The sequence below is a fragment of the Bos mutus genome, chromosome 6 (genome assembly GCF_027580195.1).
Source record: "Bos mutus isolate GX-2022 chromosome 6, NWIPB_WYAK_1.1, whole genome shotgun sequence".
Classification (NCBI taxonomy): domain Eukaryota; kingdom Metazoa; phylum Chordata; class Mammalia; order Artiodactyla; family Bovidae; genus Bos; species Bos mutus.
The window spans coordinates 14,831,736-14,854,382 of record NC_091622.1 but is presented as its reverse complement, the minus strand read 5'-3'; the positions used below and the strand labels follow the sequence as shown (position 1 = coordinate 14,854,382).

Here is a 22,647-nt window from a genome sequence, read left to right as displayed (position 1 = left end):
AGCGCAAAATCACAGGTTTTCTCGGCCCCAGAAAACGCGCGGCTACTTTTCGCTCCGGATTCCCCAGGGTGATGTTTGTCGTCGTCGCCCACCGCGGGGGGAGGAGGGGCAGTGATCCGAATAGCAAAAGACCTCAGAACTTCCCCTCCAAACCCCCGCCCCCAACACACCGAGCTCCCTTGCGCCACGGTTATGAAGTCTTTGGGACTAAGTAGTATTTGCTACTGTTTGTTACAAAATTAAATTTCACATTAAAAAAAAAAAAAGCTGAAAACCACCAACAAAAGAAGAGTGGGTGCTTAACGCTCTTTTAAACACACCGACCTCATTCCCCGTTTAGATGTCAGAGGATGGGAGGGAGGGCCAGGGCTGTAATTCATCTTGATTTGCTTCATTGTCCCGCAGTTTGCAAACTATAATCCTGTATAATTTCAGGAACAAGCAGGTTTAGAATTAATGGGTCAATATTATTTAAAACAAAACACGGGGAGCATGACCTTTGCCTCAACTACATATTGCTCGACAAGACTCAGGAAACTCCACTCTAACCTCTCAACCCCTGGGCTCTTTGAGAAACTAAAGGGCTGTGGTTATTAGAAATGGGCTTTGTTTCTTTTAATGTCTCAAAAGGATTTGGAAATAGTAATGTAATATAACATGAAGAATCTCTCTACTTAAGCCTGAAAGATAAACGTGGAGGCCTAAATATTTTGAACTGGAGGTGTTTCCTTGTAAACTTATAGACCTATTCCTCTTGAGAGGAATGTATATAAACTGTACATGTATACACACATACATACTTCTCCAGAACAATTTACTGGGTGTGCTGGTTCCCTCCCCAAAGGAGTAAACCTGAGAGTCATTCCAAGCTAAGGTACTTTCTATATTTCTTTCTCCTTTCTTCTTTCTCTCTTATATTATTTGCTAGCTAGCAATAATGGAATCCCTTGGGTTTCAGCCAAAGAAAAATCTGGGCGACAAGAACAGACTGCAGCTTTTTTTTTTTTTTTCTGAGTGCCTCTGTTTTCTTTTGAGTTTCTGATGAATGACTATAATTTATTTCTACCAAATTTAAATAAGTCCTGCTGCCTTGTGTATTTAACTAGGCAGGCAGAGGGAACTGGTTTGTTTAGGAAGTAGTGACTGAGAAACCCTGGCCAGGTGACAGAGGAGGGCAGAAAGAATCCAGACCAATTTGTATGCAGTATATTTTACTCCCATGAAATAAAACACATTTTTTTTCATATTTGCTGAAAAGTAAAACAATAATATTGTACGAAATGTTATACACAGGGTAGGTTGTACATAGCAGTTTCAGAAACATCATTGCATCCACCAGAGAAACTATTCTAAAACTGATATTCACACATTTTTTTATAATAATAATATGTTAGAAACATACAGTGTGGCATTTAGTATATACATTCCTTTGCTCGCAAGCGAAAAATCCTAATCGCTTCTGTATAACATGCTTTATTTTAAAGCCTAACCTTTAAAAACACTGTTGTGATATTACTAACAACTGCTTTTTATAAAATTAATTTGACATTTCGATATATATACATCCTTTCAGTCATTTTAATGTTAACAATGCTAAACTTAAAAAATAACAAGCTTATAGTAATGTTAAAATGTCATATCCAGTCAAACATTTGTGTGTCCTCGAAACTGTTGGAAATACTTTTAGTGAAAGATGTCAGACGTTGAGAAAATTCCTTTGAAATCAAAGGAGCTCTCTTTAATTCAGTGGTTTCCTTTTCTCCCTATATCTTCTCTCTCTCTCCCTTTCTTTCTTTAGTGCCCACGACCTTCTAGCATAATTCCCAGTCTTTTAAGGGCAGAGCTGCCCCATCCACGGTCCTAGGATCCCCGTGCGGTGGGGCGCGGCTCACACGGGCCGGTCCACAGCGTACTGGCAAGCACTCAGGTTGGATGCCGGGTTCTGCACGCTGGCGTAGCCGAAGCTGGAGTGCTGCTTTGCTTTCAGTCTCAGGCTGGCCAGGCTCGAGTTACACGTGTCCCTATAAACGTACGGAGGAGTCGGCGGCGCGTAAGGGCAGGCGGGCGTCGGCACCGCGGAATTCAGTGAAGGGCTGCTCAAGTTGTTCAAGTTATTCAGGCTGTTGAGGCTGGAGCCCGGGACGCCGGTCACTGCTGAGGGTACCATACTGGACGACATGCTCATGGACGAGATGGAATTGGGCGGGGAGAACATGCTCTGCGACGACAGGGGGTTGACGTTCATAGAGTTGAAGAAAGGGAAGCTCTTGGTGGACAGGGAGGCCGAAGTGAGGCCCTTGGCGGCCCAGTTATTGTACGAATATCCCGGGTACATGTCGTCGTAGGGCTGCATAAGCCCGTTGAACTGCGGCCCAAAGCCATTCTTGCACAGCTCGGCCTGCTGGTTGCGCTCCCGCTTTCTCCATTTGGCCCGGCGATTTTTGAACCAAACCTGGGGATGGAGGGCAAGGATCGAACAGACGCCACAGATCGGATTAGCAAAACCTTGCTCCCGGAAAGCACTAGCAATCCCCCCTCCGATACATAAGTGTACACCCTCGCCGCCACAAGTTTCCTCAGCCGCCCCCACCCACCTCCCCTCCCCTGCGCCCCAAGCTGCCAGAGCCCCGTCCCAACACAGAGGCCCCGACCGGTTCAGGCTTGCGAGTCCGGCCTCTGAGTCGCGCCACAAACCCCAGCTCAACGCCAGGCGGCCTGCGGGTGGCGTGTTCACTAACCCCGGTCCTCCTCAGGGGCCAAAAACACTTACTGAAAAATAAATGCGGAGCAGCGGGCTCTCTGCCCAACCCTTCCCCGGCCACCTTGCAAACTTGCTTGCATTCCAAAGCCACAGACCCAGGGATGAGGACAAGGGGCTGGGAGGCCCGTGCTCTCTCCCACAACCCCTCCTCCTCTCGGATCTTCACTCCCGCTCCGCTACTCCACAGAACGAGCGCCCTCATCAGGCACTCGGCCGCGACCCCGTTCCTCGCCTAGCCAAAAGAACCAAATAAAAAGCAAAAGCCCACCTCCCCGACAGCTCATTAAACCCCATGAGTTTGGCGTGTACATCTCCGGGAACCCTGAAAGAGTCTCTCCTACAGCCTTCCCCACCCCTCGCTCCGCTCCTTCACACTCTCCGCCCACCCAGGGCAGGCCCGCGCGCCCGGCGCTGCTCCGGCACGGCCTAGTTGCAGGGCTTTGCCGGCGGTCGCCCAGCCCGGCCAGCCCCCACCCGCGTCCGATGGCCCAGACGCAACCCCGTTCTCAATCCACATCGGGCCCGCCCGTCGCCCCAGACGGCGGCTTTTGTGTATTGGAGTGAGGCCTGGCTCGAGATTTCCGAGCTGACACCGGTGATGTTTCACATTACACATCTCAGCCAGGCCCAGACGCCTAATCCGTTTTTTTTTTTTTTCTTTTTCCCTTTCATTCTCGATTTCCTTTTTATCCCCCTTCCTCTTTGCACCCGACAGCTATAAAAAGCAAGCTTCATTCCCCACTTGGCTGGACAAGCAGCGGGCCTAGAAGGAGGCAGGCGGAGGGAGCGAGAGCTCAGCGCAGCGGCGGCAGGGGACTCGCGAGGGACTGCTGAAAAGCCGAAGAGGGTGGGGTAGGGTTTTTCCAAAGGGTTCCGGAGACCCCATAGATTGTTTTCATTTAAATTACTTGCCTTTTCTACCCTGGCCGCCTAAACTTTGCCCAGGCGAGAAGAGTACGTGCGAGGCCCGTTCCCCAGAAGCGCAGGAAAGCTAACGAGAAACTGACCTTCGCAAAAACCACGCGGCCCGGGTCTGAACATAGGTCTGCGCTGTTAAACTAAAACCATTTCCAACTTCATCCTGGTTCCTATATCCACTAGCTTAGCCTCATTCCCTACACAGATGCCACTCAGAGACTGCCTTCCTCTCTCTGCTTTGGGAGCGCATTTTGGTCTATTCTTTTCATCATTAGTGTTATACAGTGTTTTCTCAGTTCTAACTGGGGGCTCTTTTTCCATCCAGAGCTTTTTTTTTAAACAGCAAAACCTCTGGATCTTGCTATGTGTTTTCTACTTCCAGAATCCTAACAAATTTGGAGTTTTCCACCGACCAGCACAAACCAGGATATTGCTACCGTGTAATTTATTTAAGTTCATTTTTGCCAATTCATTAAGCACAGATTTGCTACAAAGGTAAGCCTTTTCTTTAATAAAACTATTATAATTGGGAGGAAGGGTGTAACAGTCTCCTGAGAGAAGATAAATAAACCAAGTAGAAAAGTCTTTCTTCTTTTTTTCTTTCTAAGAGGACAGCAGGATAGCAGTTCTGTATTAAAACTGCTTCCGCAGATCACAAAACCGAGTATAGGGTGTGGGAGACAACTGAGTGGCAGAAAAACCGCAAAGACCTTGTGATGAGGGTGAGCCGAGTAAAGAAAAGGCCCGGCTAGGCCGGGCACGAAAGTTCTCCAGGGAGGGCCAACCCTTGCGTGTCTCAGGCGGGTTTTCCTTGTTAAATGCGCGCAGGTCGGAGCCTGTCCTCAGCTCCCGGCCTGGGAGGGATTTTATTAGCGCTCCTCTGGCGAAAGCACACCGGGAACACAATGCCCTGTGCAGCGGCTTGCACGCGGCCTCGTTTGGGAGCGCGCTGTGTTAGGGGGCGGTGAGCCGGGGCCGCTCCCGGCGCCTGCTTCAGGCTCGCGGCTGGTCTCGGAAGGGGGAGCTGTGACCTCACAACTGGGGCCTCCACGAGGCCTTCTGCCTTTGCAAAGGCACCCACTCGAGCTCTCCCGGACGGGTCTGCCTTTCACCCTCCCTCCTGATCTACAGGGCCGGCACCCCAGCAGCGCGCTCCCCGGCTCCGTACGGGGTCCTACCCGGACTCGTGCTTCCGTTAGGTTGGTGACGGCTCTGCCTTTCGCCCTCCCTCCTGATCTACAGGGCCGGCATCCCAGCAGCGCCCTCCCCGGCTCCGTGCGGGCTCCTACCCGGACTCGTGCTTCCGTCAAGTTGGTCCACACTGCGATTTCTTCGCGCGTGGACATGTCCGGGTAGCGGTTCCTTTGGAAAGTGGCCTCCAGTTCCTGCAGCTGCTGGCTGGTGAAGTGAGTCCGCTGCCGCCTTTGCCTTTTCTTCTTGGACGGGTCTTCGGCTCCCACGTCCTCATTCTTTCCCTGCTGGCTCTTATCTTTCTCTGAAAACGAAACACAGAGGTCCCCGTCAGCATGCCCACCTGCTGCCTGCCAACGCCAACTGGACCAGGCGGCAGAGGCCAGAGCCGGGCTGTCTGGCGGGGGAGGAGTGTGTGAGCCGCCGCTCCGGGCCACGGAAAGCGCTGCGTCTGCGGGGTGTACAGACGTGAGTGTGGGTGTGCGCGCCCCATTTCCTCCCCTCCCCCAGCGCCGCACGTTTTATTTACATGTTTATCTCACTGCTAAGGCACATTCATTTTTATAGCCTGTGCTTTCAAGTGTATTTATGCGCTTCTGAGCGGACACATAAAATCTCTCGGGGCACCCTCACGCGCGTGTTTTACAGAACTCCCCCGGTAGAAAGCTCAGATATCGATGCGGTTTCCAAAGGCTAGGAAAAGTACGCTTTGGGATTCGGCGAGGCACCAAAGTTCCTCTGCCCTTTAGAAGAAAGAGAAAAAAACAAAAACAAAAAACGCCCGTTCTTCTGAGGCGTAGTTTCACAACTATTTTTCTAACAAGCGGAGCTTATTCGGAGCTGAAAGCCGAGAGAAGAACAGGGACCGCATAAGGGTTGGGGAGGGCGGGGGGCGGGGGGAGCGGCCTCTGAAGGTCTAGAACGGAGATGCTGGGATTTTTGTGACCCAGAAAAAGGAAGGGAGGTCAGGGTCGTAATGGGGGGAGGGGGCGGTGCAGAACGACTCGCGTGGTTCGCGCCACCCCAGCCGGGCAGTCAATGCAGAGCGAAGGGACGCGGGATACGTACAACCCTGGCTCCGGAAGTTCTGCGGGGAGCGAGCCGAACGACCACTCCCACCACGCCTCCCCCAGGAGGGGCCGACTTCCTCGGGGCCGCGCGGCGCCTTACCTGCGGCCTCGGGGCTGGGGGTGTCAGAGATGGTGTGCACCTCCAGCCTGTGCTTGGAAGAGTCCAGGGAGCGGGCCTGACCGGGAGCCAGGACCGAAGCCATGGCCAGCGGCTGAGGATGGTGACAAGAGGAGGACGAGGAGGCGGCCAACAGCTTGGTCCCTGCTGCTCGGTGCTCCAAGTGCAGCGGGCCTTTCATGCAGTTCATGGACGAAGGAGCGCGCCGCCCTACGAGTCCTGGGTTGCTGCCCCGCCGAAGCCCCGTGGCCGCCGCAGCCGCCTGCTCCGCTTTCCGCTCCAGGCACGGAGTTTCCTCGCGGTGGCCGCCGCGGGCGGAGCCGGGAACACAACCCGCGCGGAGTCCTGGAGCCGAGCCGCCCCCCGGCTCCTTGCGAAGGCTCAAGCGAAAGGATCCAGCGGCCGAAAGTCAGCGGGTCAATGGAGAGACATGGGGATGTGGGTAGGAGAGAATGGTTCGGAGCGTCTTTGGGGAGCAGGCTTCCAAGCTCCAAAGCGAAACAAGAGTGGGCAAAGACCCCTTTCTTCCCTCCCTCCCTCCCCCTCGTACCCCTCCAATAAGGAAAGCTAACGCCGTTCGCGCTCTGCCCGCCCCCCGCGCGGCAGCCCTGACAGCGAAGTGTCAAGAGTGACAGGGACAGGTAGCTGATATTAGATCTCCCGTGGCGGCGGCGGCGGCGGCGGCGGCAGCGGCGCGGGCCTCTGGGCGCACCCTCCGCGGTGCGCACACGCACACCCCCTCGGGCAGTAGAGCTCGAGCCTGGCCTCGCCGCAGCTCAGCTCCCAGCACCCAGACGAGCGACGGACCAGTTCTGCGGCTCTAAGCTTCCCTGTTGGCCTAACATCTTAAAACCAGAGGCGGGCTTCCTGGTGCCGAGACGTCACTCGGCCGTTGCCCTCCCCAACCCTCCCCGACCCTCCCCGCCTCCGCCTCCTCCCAGACCCTTCGCCGGCTGGAGTGACGTGGCTCCATACCAATCAGGAGCCCCCGAGCCGTGACGGCGGGCCCATCCTGTCTGCACCTATCAGATGTGCGGGGCCGGGCTAATACCTCGGTGCGCCCGCAGAGTCTACACCCGCCGGCTCCCGGGAATTCTGCTCCGGCCCGGCCCAAGACGATCCGGCTTTTAGTTTTGATGGGGAGGTGGAAAGACGAGGCTGGGAGTAAAAAGCTCTTTGGAAAAAAGCGGAAAGGTCGAAGGCTGAGGGGTACAAGGATCAACAAGGCAGGCACCCAGCACCCCCCTCCCCTTTTGCGTCTCACTACACTCATTCCCTACCTAGAGGTGTTTTTCTCCCCCTGCAAGGAAAGGAGACATACTACTTAAAACCAGAAAAAATTTAAAACACCAACAAATCATCTCTCCGATCTTAAATTTTCCAAACAACCTGTCAAGTGAATGCTCCAGCGCTAATCTGAAGAAGCTTTACTTTAATTGCAAAGAAGACAGAGCCCTGAGAAGAGAAGCTAATAAATTAGAAATCAGAAGCAAATGGACCCGTCAAAAGAAAATTACCTTGACTTTAAACGAACAACTGTTTGGTGGTTCACTCTGGATTTATACAAGAATAAAAAGTCGCCTCAGATCACGTTCTCTGTAATGCTTATTAGTCCCCAGACAGAAAACACACAATAGAACAGAAACCCTAACCCAGCATTTTCAAAATGCTGAAAGCTTATCCATTCTACTTAACGTTGATTAAGACACATATCCTAGGGCTTTCAAATTCCTTATACACTGTATTAGGCACCTCCTAACCCAACAGAGAATCTTGCTTTAAATTTGACTCTCTTGTTTACTTTATTATCAATCAGATTCAAATCCATAAAGCCTGTAGAATCAACAACTTTGAGCTAATTATATATAAAATATGCTTTTAATGAATTTTCATACAATTAAGAATGTTGCCAAATAACCAATTTCAAGGATAATTTTGAAGTCATTTTCTATTCCTAGGGAGCTCAAGGCTGTCTTGAATTGTTGGAGTCCAAGCAGGCAGAGAAGTAGGCTGTGGGTGAAGGGCAAAAGCCTAGGAGGACACTCAACAAGGAAAAATAAAGCCTTGTTCATTTATTTGAGACAAAAGGAAAAAACACCTTTGGGGACACGTAAATCTTTATAGCACTATTTCCACAGAAATTAAAGAAATAAATCCAAAGATATCATTCAAAATAATTTGTGAAAGTCCTTTTGTCCTCTGGCTTAGGTCAGCTGAAGAGCACAAACTAATCTCCCCTGGGTTTCTGCATTGACGATTGCTTTATTGTGGAGTTAGTGTTATCATCCCTGAATGTGTGTTTGTTTGACATTACAGTCAATGATTTGCAACACCAGTATGAGGTATCTTCAAAAAACTCCCTCCTTGTTCTTGTTCCCAAGATTGAGAAATTCATTCAGTTTGAGGCGGAGTGGATAAAGCGGACAACAAATATGTTTGTAACTTTTGTGTCTCTCCTTTGCCCTGCTCCCCCACCTCATGGTATCTGCAACTCCTCCCCCATCTTAAACAAGCTTGAGAGCAGTCCAAAGGACCAAATGAGAATTTTTTAGTCTCTGCCCAAAGTATCATCCTAGTGTAAGAAGATTTTAGTTAACAGGAGGAGCTTTCTTCATAGGAAGCTTTAAATCAGCATTTCTGTTTTTTTAACCTTTTATTCCAGTTAACCCCATTCCATGCACACACACACCTGCTCAGAGCAGAACACATCCCCATGTGACAGGTCTGCATTAGCTGAGACTCATCCATCCAGCTATATTAGGTTCTGAAATCTTATCACTAAATTATACATATTACATAAGCAGCCTGTTGGTAAAGAAGGTTAAATTAATTTACATTCTGCTCATTATCGGGTGCTTAAATGACGCGTTTTATCCCTGAGATTTGGTAGACTCTCCTTCTCAGACCCCCCAGTGTTTCACGGAAGACAATGCTCTTACATTTGTAGTGGTTTTTAATCTGATAAGACTCTAATTTGCTTAAGTCTTTTAAATAAGGGTTTTAAATGTTTCTAGCCATTTTCTTATTGAATTTCCTCTAATTCCCTCAAGATCATAAAGTATATGCGTAAAGTAAATATCTCCTCCCACTGCACTGACAGCCGATGACCTATAACTAAGTCAATATGAATCCAGCTCTTTTCTGCCCAATATGTTTACTAATCATATTCCAATACCTTTTCTTAAACCTCGGCATAGCTACAGTCCCCACAACAGCACATGCTCATGCCTTCATATCACAAAGAAACTCCATCACATCAGAGAATGAAAGATTCTCCTCCACAGTGAACATACTCTCTTCCTTGTTTCTTCAAGTTTCAAATCCTGGAGTTAAAATTTTTGGTGAAGGCTCTGAGTGGTTTTCAAAACTCAGAAGAGCTGAGAAGCTCCACAGAGCCATGTAGATTTCTAAGCCCATCTCTCATTAAATGCATGGAATTTTGATTTAAGCTCATTGGCTTTGTCAATGAACGGAACTTTCCTCAAGGCAAATACACACGTATGAAGGACCTAACCTAGACTCCAAAGTGGGTGAAAAACCCAAGGGCAAGTGGGAGCTCCTCACAGTGCCAAAGTGTAGGAGATGTTGCAAGTGCTGGTGATCAGCTTGAAAGCCCAAAAAGATAAGAATCTTAAACTGTATTGATTCACTGCAAAGTCAAGTGGCGAATAAAGAAAGAAATTATTTGAAGAACTCTGGTTAAGTGAAAACAAAATCATGCATATACCCCTCTATAGATAGAAATGAATGTACATAATATATCCTCCCCTCCCCTCCAAAGGAGCAGGGGAGGTATTTCTTTGCATTTTTCTAGCCAGAGGTTCAACTCCCTCCTAATCTTCAGATCACTTTACACATTGATACTGGGTGACACCCTGCCAGGTCCAACATGTTCACTCCATGGTTGGTAGGGGTGCTCCAACATGACAAGTCTAGAAGAGGAAAAGCAAGTGTATAGTACAAGAAACACTTTTCAGTTAAAACTGTAGTGGTGGTGGGCAATTTTTAGATTTAGTCTACAAAAAACTTGTGGGTGCACAGGTGTGGGCAATATAGATGACAAAGGAGTTGAAAGTAAGGGAATCTTAGGTATGTTGCAAGTTCAACACTACTATTACATGACCTATCCCCCACCCCACTCTTTAGCTGGTTCTAGAAATTACTGTGGGACTTCCCTTGTTGTCCAGTGGCTAAGGCTGTGCTCCCAGTGCAGGGGGGTTGAGATTTGATCATTGGTCAGGGAACTAGATCCCACAAGCAACAACCAAGGCTCAGTGCAGCCAAACAAATAAATATTTTTTTTTAAAAAAGAAATGACTATGTCTTCAGCAGCCATCACAGAAATTGTCATTCCAGAAAAAAAAAAAAAAAAATCAGCATAGTTGGTCCAGGGAAGCTGCATGGCTGGGGTGGGGAGAGGACAGGAAGCGCAGTATGGGTTTGGCTTTTCCACTCAGAAGATATCGTTTTGATCAGGTTTTCTTGCTTATTCTTTCAAAGAAAGACCCTTGAGGAGGGAAATGTGTGCCACAGGGTTAGGCATGTTTCTAGCTGGTATTTGCCACCGATTACCAGTCTTAAGGTCTTATTTAATTTCACACTCTTTAGTGTTAGTTGCACAAAGGCCCTCTGGCCATCTCGATGAGAGGGGTTAGGCAGCACCGCTAACCTCTCTGCAGCGGGCAGCAGAGATGTGAACTGGGACCCAAGCGAGCGACTCGAGACTCTGGGGGAAAAAAGTCTGTCCTCAAAGCCCATCTGAAAGATAGGGAAATTAGATGTCTCCTTGAGCTGTCAAGCCATAGAGGGGTGGGAGTCTTGCTACGGTCCAGATTAGCTCAAGGATGAGATCCTGCCGGACTCAGCTCGAAGGCTTGTGACAGGCATGAGTGTGTGTGTGTGTGTGTGTGTGTGTGTGTGTGTGCATGAGCATGCAGTGTAGGGTGCAGAGCTCAGAGGGAGACCTTGCACCTTGCCCGAGAAGTGGCTCTGCCTCCCCTCCTTCCTCTGCCTGGCTTTTCTTTGCACACAAATCATGCTGGAAAGGGCCTCTTTGCTGTTCCCAGACCTGAGCCATGCAGCTGGAATACCCAGAAATTAAAGGTTTATTGTGACTGATCCACCCCCCCACCCCAGTTCCATAAATGCAATTTTAAAAAGTGCAGGTTTGCAAAAAGTGGCAGATTCTTTCAGAATCAGAAGTCTGTAGAGGTACTGAGCAACACCCACCCTCTCTGGGTCCCTGCAAATGGTACCCATCTCTCTGTCCCTCACACAACCACCTCAAGTCTGTGGTAACTGGCTGGGGGGTTCTCTTCACCCCACACTGGCAGGGGAAGAGAAGAGCCAGAGATTGGAGGAAGCTCTGGGTCGTGTTAGTGGGGGTGCTACAATCACTAAGCAGGCACGCGGTAGTGCCTTTTCACAGCAGCCTGTTAATGCTACAGGTTTATTAGGTGCTCATTTAATCGCAGAACACAACTACACGTGGAAAAATAAAGAGAACGGTATACTTGTGTATGGGATACAAGAAAGACAAGGAATGAATAAACATCAATCTCTAGGTCCAGAGAGACAGAAGTGACATGGGACTAACTAAAGTCACTTTATAAAAAACTGGATTGAAATGCTTCTCTCTTTTTCTCTATTTTTCCCCTCTCCTGCTCATGTCTGTCTCCCTTTCTGTTTCTCTTGTTCCCCTTCTTTCTGTCTTCCCCTCTCCCAGACATGCTGGTAGCTAACATTCAGCATTAGTTGTCATGGTGACCATAAATCACATAAATCCAAAAATACCCACCTATAATCTGAGATGAAGCTTTTATTTCCCTAGTGAAATAATATTTTAAAAGCTGTCAGCTGACCCCCCCCCCCAAAAAAAAAGGAACCCACCTCATTGTAGTAACCCAAGTAATATATTACTTCTAAAGGTTTAAATTAAAATGTCAGCCTGTTAAAAACACGCTGGGAGAATCTTGGGCACTCCATGTCAGATCCTCACAGTGGAGTTGACTCCATCACTCCTGATCACTCTTTAACATGTATACATAATTTTGCCTACTACCTCTCCTTCTATTAATTTCTTCCATCCCCTCCCAACTACCTTAGTTCTCACCGATTGTCTGTCTTGGGTTGTAAAAGAATGGAATCTCTATCTTTTTTCAGAAAGGCACTTAATTCTTTGCCTGACTCAGAGGACCTCATATATTGGTCCTCTGTGATCAATCGCTTTTCTAAATGAAAAATGGGTGCCTTGGGGGGAAACGTGCTGAACTGGGCCACAGTGAAGGGTCGGGGGGTGGGGGGCTTTCTAGAGGAATTGAGAAGAAAGAAACGCAGAGGGAAGGGCTGGTGGGGGAGAGACAGAGTAGTGGAGTATGGAGCTGGGCAGCCAGGTTCTGTGGTTAAATCTAGCCCGGGAAAAGTATGCATATTCTCCTACTCTAGCCTTTTTCTCCTGAGAGGAAACTTTCCCATTTGAAGACCCTGAGTGCAGGGTGGGAGGGAGGAGGGTGACGACCGCAGTTGGGCCTTTTGTCTTCCACCTTGGGCTTGTTGTCTTTTGCCTATCTTTGGATTATAGGGTATTCGCCTAGATGAAGAGCCATTAATTACCCATTCAGTCAATATTAGGAAGACGACAAAGCTTTTTACATAGGATTAAGAAGACATCAGATTGTCCCATTAGTATATTCCTGCTCACGAATAAGCTTTCGTTATACATTTCCTTTTCCCCGGAGTCGCTCTAACAACTGCTGCATACATTACCGGCGGGCGGTGCGGGTTAACTGCAGAGCCAGCCCTGCGCACCTTGGAGCGCGCACCGCGTCGGCGGCACCGAAGAACGCGACCGGTCAAGACTGCCTACCGCTGGGGACTGACTACTTTCGGACAATTTCCCCTCTTGGGGAAAACATATCCACACACAAAGGAGAGGCAGCTCTGCGGATAAACTGCAGATTTGGCGCGGGGTGGGCTGTGAGTAGAAAAAAAAAAAAAAGGAATGCTCTCCTTCCCCACGTCCGCTCTTCCTCACTCTCCTCCAGCACATCCCGGTCCCCCTCCCCCTGTTAGCACTAAGATTAACACCACCCTTTTAAATACCCCCCTTTCTCTCTGACCAAGCTCAGGTCCAACCGCCGCCCCACGCAGCACGGTTTTGCTTTTTGCTGGAGGTGGTCTGGGCTGCTTTTGCGGGTCTGCTTGTTAGCATTAAAGTCGTTTGGTAATGGCGTAGAGAAATCGGGTGACTTGCTTTGGGGGACATTAGGAATCAGTGGTGAATGTGCTTCGCGAGCACTTGGTGATTGAATGAATAGGGCTCTGCGGCCGTTAAGGCGTCGGGGTTACCCCGGGTGCTCTGAGGAAGACGGAGAGCCGGCTGCTGCCTCGGGAGGCGGTGTGTGTCGCGGTTGCGGCCTTGGCGTCCTCGTCCCTAGGGAAGAAAGTGCGCGCACCAGAAGCCCGGGGCGAACGCTTTCAGCTCAACTGCTTTGCCAGAACGATTTAAAAATTAATCGAGTCGCTGGGGGAGGCCCGGGGAAGATACCCGCCCCAGGTCTGGTCGCGAAGCCAGGCGCCGGGACCGATCTCGGCAGGTCGGTGGATTACAGCCCCCAATCCAGGGTCACTACCCCGAAATTTAAAGGTTATTGGCAGGGGAGGATCATTCCATCCTCTTCCTGAAGGTCAAGACAACTTTTTGAGTTCTGCCAAACGGAAACTCGTTTTGGGACACCCAAAGGGAAGGAAAGCCAAGGACGTCTGTTCTAGGGAGATGTTCCAAGCGGGCCTCTGCCCCTTTTGTAAGGGGGCCGGGAAGGGGGGAGAGTACTGTTTAACGTGTCAACTCTTCCTCTCTTCACTTACCATACCTAGCCGCTCCTCTCTTCACCCTCTCTCAAACCTCTGGCTTTAGGAGGTTTTCAGCCTACTTCCTGCCCGCTCCCGTTTAAGGGTTCGAGCCAGACGTTGGGTCATTCCAAAGGGTATCAAGAGAATGGGGACTCAACTGGGATGGTACACAGAGTAGGGGCCTCCAGGAGGTCGACCCTGTCAACTCAGAGAACGTTTTCAGTCTTCAGTGAGGACAGGGTGTTTGGGGGAAATGAGGAGAGGGTACTGCCAATATAATAATAGGATATCATGGCCCTTTTTGAAAATCGCATGTCATTATAAACCTTTTTTTCTTTTTAAAAGCAAGTAAGCTAGTTTTTAAGAATCAAATAATCATAGTGACCCTAGTCAGTTATTTCGCTTAAAAAAAAAAAAAAAGCAAATAAAACCTATTAAAGAGTTAAGGAGAAAAAATCTTTTCTTTCTTTCTTTTTTTTTTTTTAAAGGAAGCTGTGGCTAGGAGTTTGCATACTCCATAAGTTAAATTTACTTATATTCATTAAGGGGACTCTGGCAACCTTCTTTCAGTGGTACTATGTAGCTTTGCCCCACTCGTGTGACATTTTTGGTCTACCCAATTCCCTAGAAGCCAATAACATCAAGATTTTCAGCATTTTTTCCTATCACGTGTCTCTTCTTAATTAATGGCATTAAACATGTTTGGGCAGCAATTTTCTTCTTCAGTTCAAAAGGCAGAAAACACACTATTGGCTGTGTGGAGAAGAGCCTTTTCCAGCACTAAAGTAATCCGGGCCTAAATGTAATGGTTAAGAAAAATCATTTATTATTTCTAGCTCTTTATTTACTTGCTAATTATTAAAAGCAAACACCCAGGCCCACCTGCCCAGGATGTGACTTGTGACTGACTGCAGCGAACAGGACTCCCCGGCTCTCCCCCACTTCTTGCCCACCTAGGAAGCCCACATCCCACCTCAGACTTCTCGGTTAAGAGGTCCTAAACTCCCATGGTAACCACCTGTCCTCAAAACCATTCCTGGGGGCAATAAACAGGTAGATGCGTGTGAGAATAGGAAAAGACATTTGGCATCTCTCGGCCCCGAAAGCAGGAGAAATGTCAGCCTCGGCTGGGCGGCGGCCAGCCCGCGCTGTGCGAAGCGACATTGGGGAGCTCCCCTAGTCCGGCCGGAGCCAGGGCTCAACCAGCACAAAGCATTTTCTCCGGGAGTCATCGCTGCTCTTGATTTTTAACCATATCCCAAACATACTCCGGTGTAATAATTTATTTTTACGACCGATTATCAAACAGAAGAAGAATTTAACACAATCTTAATGACAGAAATCACCCGACGTTATCTCTGCAAGGCCCCATTTAACCCCATGGGGTTAATCCTGGACAAGTGAGCGTTTAACTGGCCCAGCAGGAGAACTAGCGATATTTCGCGGTGTCGAGGCCGGTTAGCTCCATACCACTTTGGGCGTTTTATTGCAACAAATGGTGCTTTTCTCTCCGATTCACTGGGAAGCCCAATGCGGAGTCTTTTGTTTTCTTCTTGACAAGTTTACTTGGCGGGGGTCCCAATTCGCCCCCCTCTAGCACATATTACATATGTATCTTTACATTTTAATCCAGAAAGTGGTGGTTAGGGGCGGAGGTCTGTGTGTGTGTGTGTGTGTGTATGTAGGTGGGTGGGTGGTTATGTCCTCACATTATCAAAGGTCAACAACCTCCTAAGAATAGGCACTTACTTATTAAGGAGCCTGGAAAACATGGAGAATAGACGAACGGCAAATTTGAGTCTTTCTTGTATTCCTAAGGAAAGGTTGTCCCTTCAACCTCCCTCCCCCTCACACACACACCCCTGAAGACCACGATTCAATTCAACTGGGTCTGTGCATAGAGGACGTTTTAAGTTTTACGCTTGCAGACTTCGAGCAGCAATAGCCCTTGACTCTTCCAGAATAAAACCAGACCATCGATCGCACCGCCAAAACCCAGACCCTGCAACCAGCACCACAGGTAGGTGGTGCCACCGGGTCACACACTCCATTCCCCCCTCAGCTGCTGCGCGCAGTCGCTGCCCTCCGGCTCCGTAGGGCTGTTGTCAGCTCCTCCACCTAGCCACCGGGGCGAACCTATGCTAACCCAAGCCTCGCGCGCTGGCCTTCAGCGGTAAACCCCGCACCCACAAGCCTGAGCGGGGCGCGGCCGAGGGCCGCCGGGACGGGGTGGGCCCTGCTGGTGCTGCATGCAGTGGGACGTAGTGAGCGACAGAGGTCGCTGTTGGACCACTTTTCCACTCCAGCTAGAGGCACGGAGGTAGCTCGGGGTGTGCGTACATCAGGCCACACATCAGGAGATCATCAGGAAAGAGGGAGAGGGAGAGGTGATGGGTCTCAGGAGTGCAGTATAATTTCGGGAAAGGAATTAACGTTCCTTGGACGGCTGCTTCCCGTCCCAACCCGAGGCCAAGTGTCTTAAGTTCCGAGCAGGCGCGCCCCGTCTGGCGGCCTCGCCCGCGTGCGCCTCACTCGAGCCCCGGAGGCCGGGAGGCGGGCGCCCAGCGCTCGGCCTGCGCCTCGCTCCAAATCTTACCGTTGGCGCCGGGATGCTGCCGCAGGAAGAGCTTGCTGCTGGCCGCCTCTTTCCGGCTCTCCGGAGAGTCCGTGAACTCGACCTTTTTGATTTCGGAGTCTTTGGAGAAGAGGCATTCAACGGCCGCCGGCTGCACGCCTGGGCCACGCGCACCCGCCCCACGTGCAGGGAGAGAGACGCCCCGGACGGCGGGGGAAAGTATCGGGGTGTGGAAGAGAGTGGGGAGGGAGGCAGGAACGAGAAAAGAGAGGGACAAAGAGCAGAGACCCAGTTAGAGGAAAGAGCGGAGGACGGACCAGTCTCCGGGACCGTCTGGCAACCCGGCGCAGGGCGATGTTCTGTCTCCGCGCCTCCCGGGCTACCAGCGGCTCTCGCGAAAAGGAGGCCGAGGCTTGGAGACGCGGCGCGCGGTTCCCTCCCCACCCACAGCCCCCCACTAGGAGAGTCCCCCGGCGTCCAGGTTCTGATTTCCTTCCTGCCCTGGCCGGCCCCTCCGGGAAGTGCCCCTCGCGCGGCCTCGCTATAAGACCAGTGCCCTCTCGCCGCCCTCGCGTGGCGCGGTCTCAGGTCGGGTGACCCTGGCAGAAGATACGACTCTTACCTAATTGCACACACGCCGACACTAGTTTGCGGCAGTTGGTCTCCATTCCCCGTTACCTGCAAAACAAGAGAAGGAGGCCTGTGAGAAGCGGCGGCGGGCGGGCGCACAGGGCTCGCAGGAGGCTACCTGTGGGGCAGACGACTTCAACACAAGCCATCAGGCTCCTCTCCGTACTAGGTTTCAGGAGTGTTTCTCGGACCTGGCAGTCTCTGGCAGCACGAGCCTGGCTTCATCCCCACCCTTGCCCCAGGTCCTGGACGTCTGAATGTTTACCAAAGTGTGTGTGTGAGGGGGTGGGAGTGTGTGTGGAGGGGGGATCTCTCTACAGAACTGCCGCCAATGGGTCCAGGGGCTCTTGGCCGATAAAGCCGCGTTCTGGGAACCCAAGCTGTGGAACTACTCACAGGGGTGCCTGTGTCAGGGGTTAAAAGCCCGTCTGAACACGAGGACAAGCTTAGGGGGGGGATACAAAATTTTGGTGAAGAGGACTTTCTCCGTGGGGAGCTGTGTGCGAAGGCCAGCACAGCGCTTGTCCTTTAGCTGAAGCTCAGTAAACATTTATAGAGTGTTAGAGTCAAGTTGTTCCTGTCCTAGATAGAACCCCCCCACCCCCACCCCCCACCCCCGCCTCGATTTTCTGTAATTCTGAAACAAACAGGACTCCAAGGCCTAGGATGCTCAGAGCGGACTGGCTTCGGGCCTCTCTTCTATCAGAAGCCACTTTTCCATATTTAGCCACACTTTCCCCTGGAGATACTCACCCGGTCATTTATTTACCCAAAAGTATGATTTAAGATCGCAGAGTAGGGGAACCGAGGTGGAGTGAGTTAGATTGAGGAGAGCGGGCAAACGTCCCCGGAGCGTTTATTGCCCGCCAAGGGTAGAGAAATAGCTCTGAGAGAACGGCTCCCCCCAGTTCTCCCCCTTCTCCTGCCCGGCAAACCAAATCTTTTTTAAAATTTCCAACCACAACGCAGAGAGCCAGGCGTTTAATGCGCGCCCCTTTCTCCGCCACAGGCAAACCGGGAGAGGTGGGTGGCAAGGGGGCTCTGTCGGGGTGGGTAGAAGAGCGGCGGCTGCTTTAAAGACAGAAGAAAAGAATGAAGGTCCCAGCTCCCCAGGCCCCTCGGATCTCGGCGCCTGCCTCGCTCCACGCTAACCAGGGTACGCCGGCGGCGGGAGGGCACCTCGCACGGATCCAGGGCTGGGGCTTCGGGCGGGCGTTTGCCCGGTTGTTCGAGGGGCAGAGGTTGGGCAGGGAGCTGGGGGGGGGGGGCGGGGAGGGTCTGGCTTTGGCCTAAGTCGCATTTCTAGGTTCCTCGGCCTCTCCTGGAAGGAGCCGGGACACAGGGGCCTCGGGCCAAGGTCGCTGCCTAGCGCAGCAGCCTGGGGATCCAGGGGGTGGGGCTCTCCAGGCAGTTCCCCCACCAGCCTGGAGACGCGGGTGGACGCGGGCGGGGGCTCTGCCGATCCTGGCGGGCTCGGGGGCCCAGAAGTAGCAGTTTGGCGGTTCCAGATTTAGTGATTCTGCAGTAAAATCACAGGATTAGTCCCTGATTGAGATGTCTGTTCGTGAGATATTACAAAATTCATTATCACAGCTTTCTACTAACTCGATATGAAGTAACACAGATGGGATTTTATTAGTCCAGACTTCAAATGTTTACTTATGATAATTTCGGGGAAAATTTGCATGTCATCATCATTTCGATAATCTTTTTTTTTTTTTAACTTCTGAATTGGCTGCATTATTAGCCCGTAGCCAGAGCTTTGCAGATGGTAACCGCAGATAGTTTTTATTTTTAAAAATAGTAAAATCTATAAAAGAAAAAGATCGGATTGCTCAGTGTAAAGTCAGTCGATTATTACACATTCTCTCCCCGCCCCCCCACTCCCACGCTTCAGTGCTGAAGACCAAACAAAGCAATACAAAACAAATCTTCAAGAACTCCTCTCTAAAGACTGAAAAGAAGGTCAAGGCATGTTCCTTAGCTCACTCCTACATGTCCTTGTGACTTGGGGATTTATTTTGCAGTCAAAATGAGTCCTGAGATTTGCACTTTTTTCCCCCTCATATAATGACCAAACCTGCTAGATGAATTGAATCTAAATAACTGGGGAAGGTAATTTTTTAAAAGAGACCTCCAATTCCCTCCCGTCTGCTGATCCTTAAACTTGCCCTGTCAAGACAAGTCTTACAAGACAAATTTGGCTGCCAGATTTAGAGAGGGGCTTCAGTGGCTAATCTCACAAATTAAGATGAGCAACTTTTCCTGTTGGAAAGGTGTTCTCACCCCAAAAGTTCATGTCCTGGTTGGAATGTATATGCCAGGCAATCTTGTTTTGGTCAACTTGAGTTTTCTATTGTGAGCTCACTAAAAAGCACAACACAGCTAATGGGAACACCCTGAACCACACTGGCTAATGCAAGCAGGCAAGCCCTAAGAAATAGAACAATTTGCTTAAAAATAATTTCTGATGATTGCCATAAGATGAAATTGTAGGAATGAAACATAGTCCTAATAATTCCACATCCTTTCACATTTCCCTCCTTTCCATTCACATTGTTATCCTATAACAAAATCTTTGATGAAAGTTTAAAAATAAACATGATAAGAACATATGTTTTAAATGAACTAAATTAGTGAGATTAGTCAGTAAATTAATTTGCAGTAGGTAATCATTTAAGGAAATTAAAATACTGCTTAATGCAGTTCTGTATTTTAGCAGTTTAAGCCTTCTTTTAAACCAATTAATATTGGTGATTTAGGAACACTTGGGGACAAACATGCTCAACTTGAGGAACAAAGCACCTGAATAATTTAAGTGTTGTTTTGCTGAGGTAGAGCAAAACATTCCATACATGAAGTAGCTATTTCATTTTTAGGCAAAGTTTGACTATTGAAACTTTGGATGCTTATTTTATGTAATATCAACAGAAATCCTCAGCCTATATTGCTTATGTGCTTTGTTTCCTTTACATAACTGGTGTTTGTATTTTTAGATGGATTTCCTCCAAAATGATGTTAAAAGCAACATTAATTCTTATTAATGGCCTAAAAAGAATGTGAGGAAATATCTCTAATCAAATTAATTTTTCATAAAGTATTTTAGGATGTATGAACTCCAATATTATTTTAATTCATGGTAGTAAAAGTTTAAAAAATTTTTAGTTTAATAAGACATATTGCTTGCACAAATAAAATAAAAATCACAGGACCCTATGATGGTTTGACATCTAAATTGCTAAGGAAAAGAAATCATTAAATTGTAATAAAAAGAGGAACATATTTCTAAGATTTAGAATCATAATTTTTCCCTTACTGGATGGTTGGAAAATAGTCGTCTCCCCTGTATCCATTTAAAATGTATCTCCCAAAGTGCAAGACTGGAGTTGACTGGTAATCAATTTAAAGGATTTATAATCCGAAGTAATTGTGTGAGCTTGGCATTCAGGCCTGGCTCCCAGGTAATTCGCTTGGGCCTGAGAGGTCACTAACTGCCAGTTAAGATGGAATCTTTTTTCCAATTGGTAACAATGGGAAGGGGGCTAATCTTTCAGTAGCTGAAACTTTGTACCCGGCCCTTCATCTTGAGAATGCTAATCCTCTGTCTGAGGATTTGTCCCTGCAGTGTTGGCACCAAGATTTAAGGGAAGATACCTCCTTTTAAATGCCAGCCATGGTCTCGCTTCCCACTCGACTTCAGCACCCCATAGATTGTTAGTGTCTGTGGCTGGGGACCAGAGGAACAGGGCTTTGCAAGGTCTGTTTGCCAACTGCGTTACCTCGGGGGGAAGACAGCCCCCAAGAGCCACAAATCACCTTCGGAGAAGATTCTCCAAAGTGGAACAAATTTCCAAACTCGCATTATCTCACATCCCTGCGGGAGAGACGGCCTCCACTTACCCGCTACCGGGAGAGAGCTGCAGTCTGCGCGTCCCGCCGCGTCCCGGAGAGATTTCCAGCGAACCGAGACGCGGACTGCACCGCCGGCGCCCGAGAAGCCCGGGCCGAGAGGACTGCGGGGCTCCCGAGGGTGCCAAGTTCCGAGAGGGGTCCAAGGGCGCGCAGCGGCCTCCGGAATCTAGCCGTCACTGGCAGTTTCTTTGCGCTCTACTCCAGCTTTCTCGCTCGCTCTCGCACTCTCTCTCCCCTCCCTCGCTCTCATCCCTCTCTCTTCCCTCGGCTCCGACTCAGTGTGGGGAGTGACGTGACGTCAGCAGAGATTCCACCAAACTCCACTGCACAGTGGCGGGCGCGCGGGCGGGCGGGCGGCCGAGCCGGCAGCGCGGCGGGCGATCAAGGAGCGAGCGCGGCGCTCAGGAGGGCGCGGGGGGAGCCAGCAGGGGCGACGGGAAACCCGGCAGGAGCAGGAGGTGAAGGCCCGCGGGCCCAGGAGCCGGGAGCCCGAGGAGGAGCCCGGGGAAAGAAACCAGGCGAGGGAGCCGGGCAGGGCGCTCAGACAGGAGCGGACAGAGCAGCAGGCGCGAGCACTCCCACTGTGGAAATGAGGGCAAGAAGGGAGGATGGGAAGGAGGAGAAGAAAAAGGATTCTGCGCCAAACCAGGAGCTCTCATAAATCAGAGGGGAAGGGCAAGGGCGTCGGGGAGACGTCGGGGAGAAACGTTCTCCTGGAGAGAGAGAGAGAGAGAGAGACAGAGACAGAGAGACAGAAAGACAGAGAGAGAGAGAGAGAGAGAGAGAGAGAGAGAGAGAGAGAGTGAGTGTGTGTGTGTGTGTGTGTGTGTGTGTGTGGAAACCCGGACGGGGAGGGAGGCAGGGACAGAGAAAGTGGCCTAAGAAATGGAACAAAGGACAGTATGCCTGGGTTTGTTTGGGGGCGAGGCTTGTAGGGTGTGAGTTTGATATGCCTGTGTGTGACCTTCTTTCAGGCCTTGCAAGGGTGAGGAAAGAGTTCATAGATACCAGGGATTGCGGAGGAAGGCCGGAAGCTGGAGAGAAGGTTGCGAGATGGGGTGAAAGAGGATGACAGTAGAAATCTGGAAAAGTGGGATGAGCAGGGGGTCGGTGGGATGGCTGGGTTTGGGAAGAGGGTAGGAGGGAGACAGCTAGAAGGGAGCTACCGGCTTGTCCTCCGCGGAAGGCCCAGCACAGCCGGCGGCGACACCATGTCGAGGTCAAGGCGAGTGGACCCGGCGCACAGCACCCGGTGTCTGCGCGCAGGTGGGCACGGCCGCGTACTGACCGGTGTGCACCGAGGGATTGCGCTGGACAAGGCTCCGGTGCTCATGGAGTCTAGAATTTCCTCTGCTGTACTTACACTCAACAAGTTCACTCCGGGTCACGGCTATCTCATTTTTTAAAATGACGAGGTTAAGGTTCCTGGCGGGCATGGTATTAAATTGCAAGGGATGGCAGTGGGGGTGGGAAAGGAAGCTCCCCTCAAATCCACATTTGCTCCTAAAAATCGAAGAACGTGTGAAAACAGAAGGGTAAAAACAGAAGGGGCATTTGCCCCTCGCTCTCCGAAGCGTGCCCTACTTCTAAACCCTGATTTTCTGATTTCTTGACTCCAGCA

The 22,647-nt window shown here is 50.2% G+C and overlaps 1 protein-coding gene across 5 annotated transcripts; it reads right to left on the bottom strand.

Annotated features, from left to right (window-relative positions):
• Positions 1-1,200: 1,200 nt before the first annotated feature.
• Positions 1,201-21,612, bottom strand: PITX2 (paired like homeodomain 2). Of its 5 annotated transcripts, none has more exons than XM_070372014.1 (5): positions 21,015-21,612; positions 17,107-17,162; positions 16,506-16,643; positions 4,858-5,174; positions 1,201-2,452 (listed from the first exon to the last, which is right to left on the bottom strand). In XM_070372014.1, the coding sequence occupies exons 2-5, from the start codon at positions 17,150-17,152 to the stop codon at positions 1,889-1,891; spliced, it is 1,065 nt and encodes a 354-aa protein (XP_070228115.1). In that variant the 5' UTR covers positions 17,153-17,162; positions 21,015-21,612; the 3' UTR covers positions 1,201-1,888. The 5 variants fall into 5 exon arrangements, with proteins under 5 accessions (XP_070228115.1, XP_005896281.1, XP_070228116.1 ...); XM_005896219.2 differs by having other exon boundaries at positions 4,969-5,174; positions 21,015-21,606; XM_070372015.1 differs by lacking the exon at positions 16,506-16,643 and having other exon boundaries at positions 21,015-21,609.
• Positions 21,613-22,647: the final 1,035 nt, after the last annotated feature.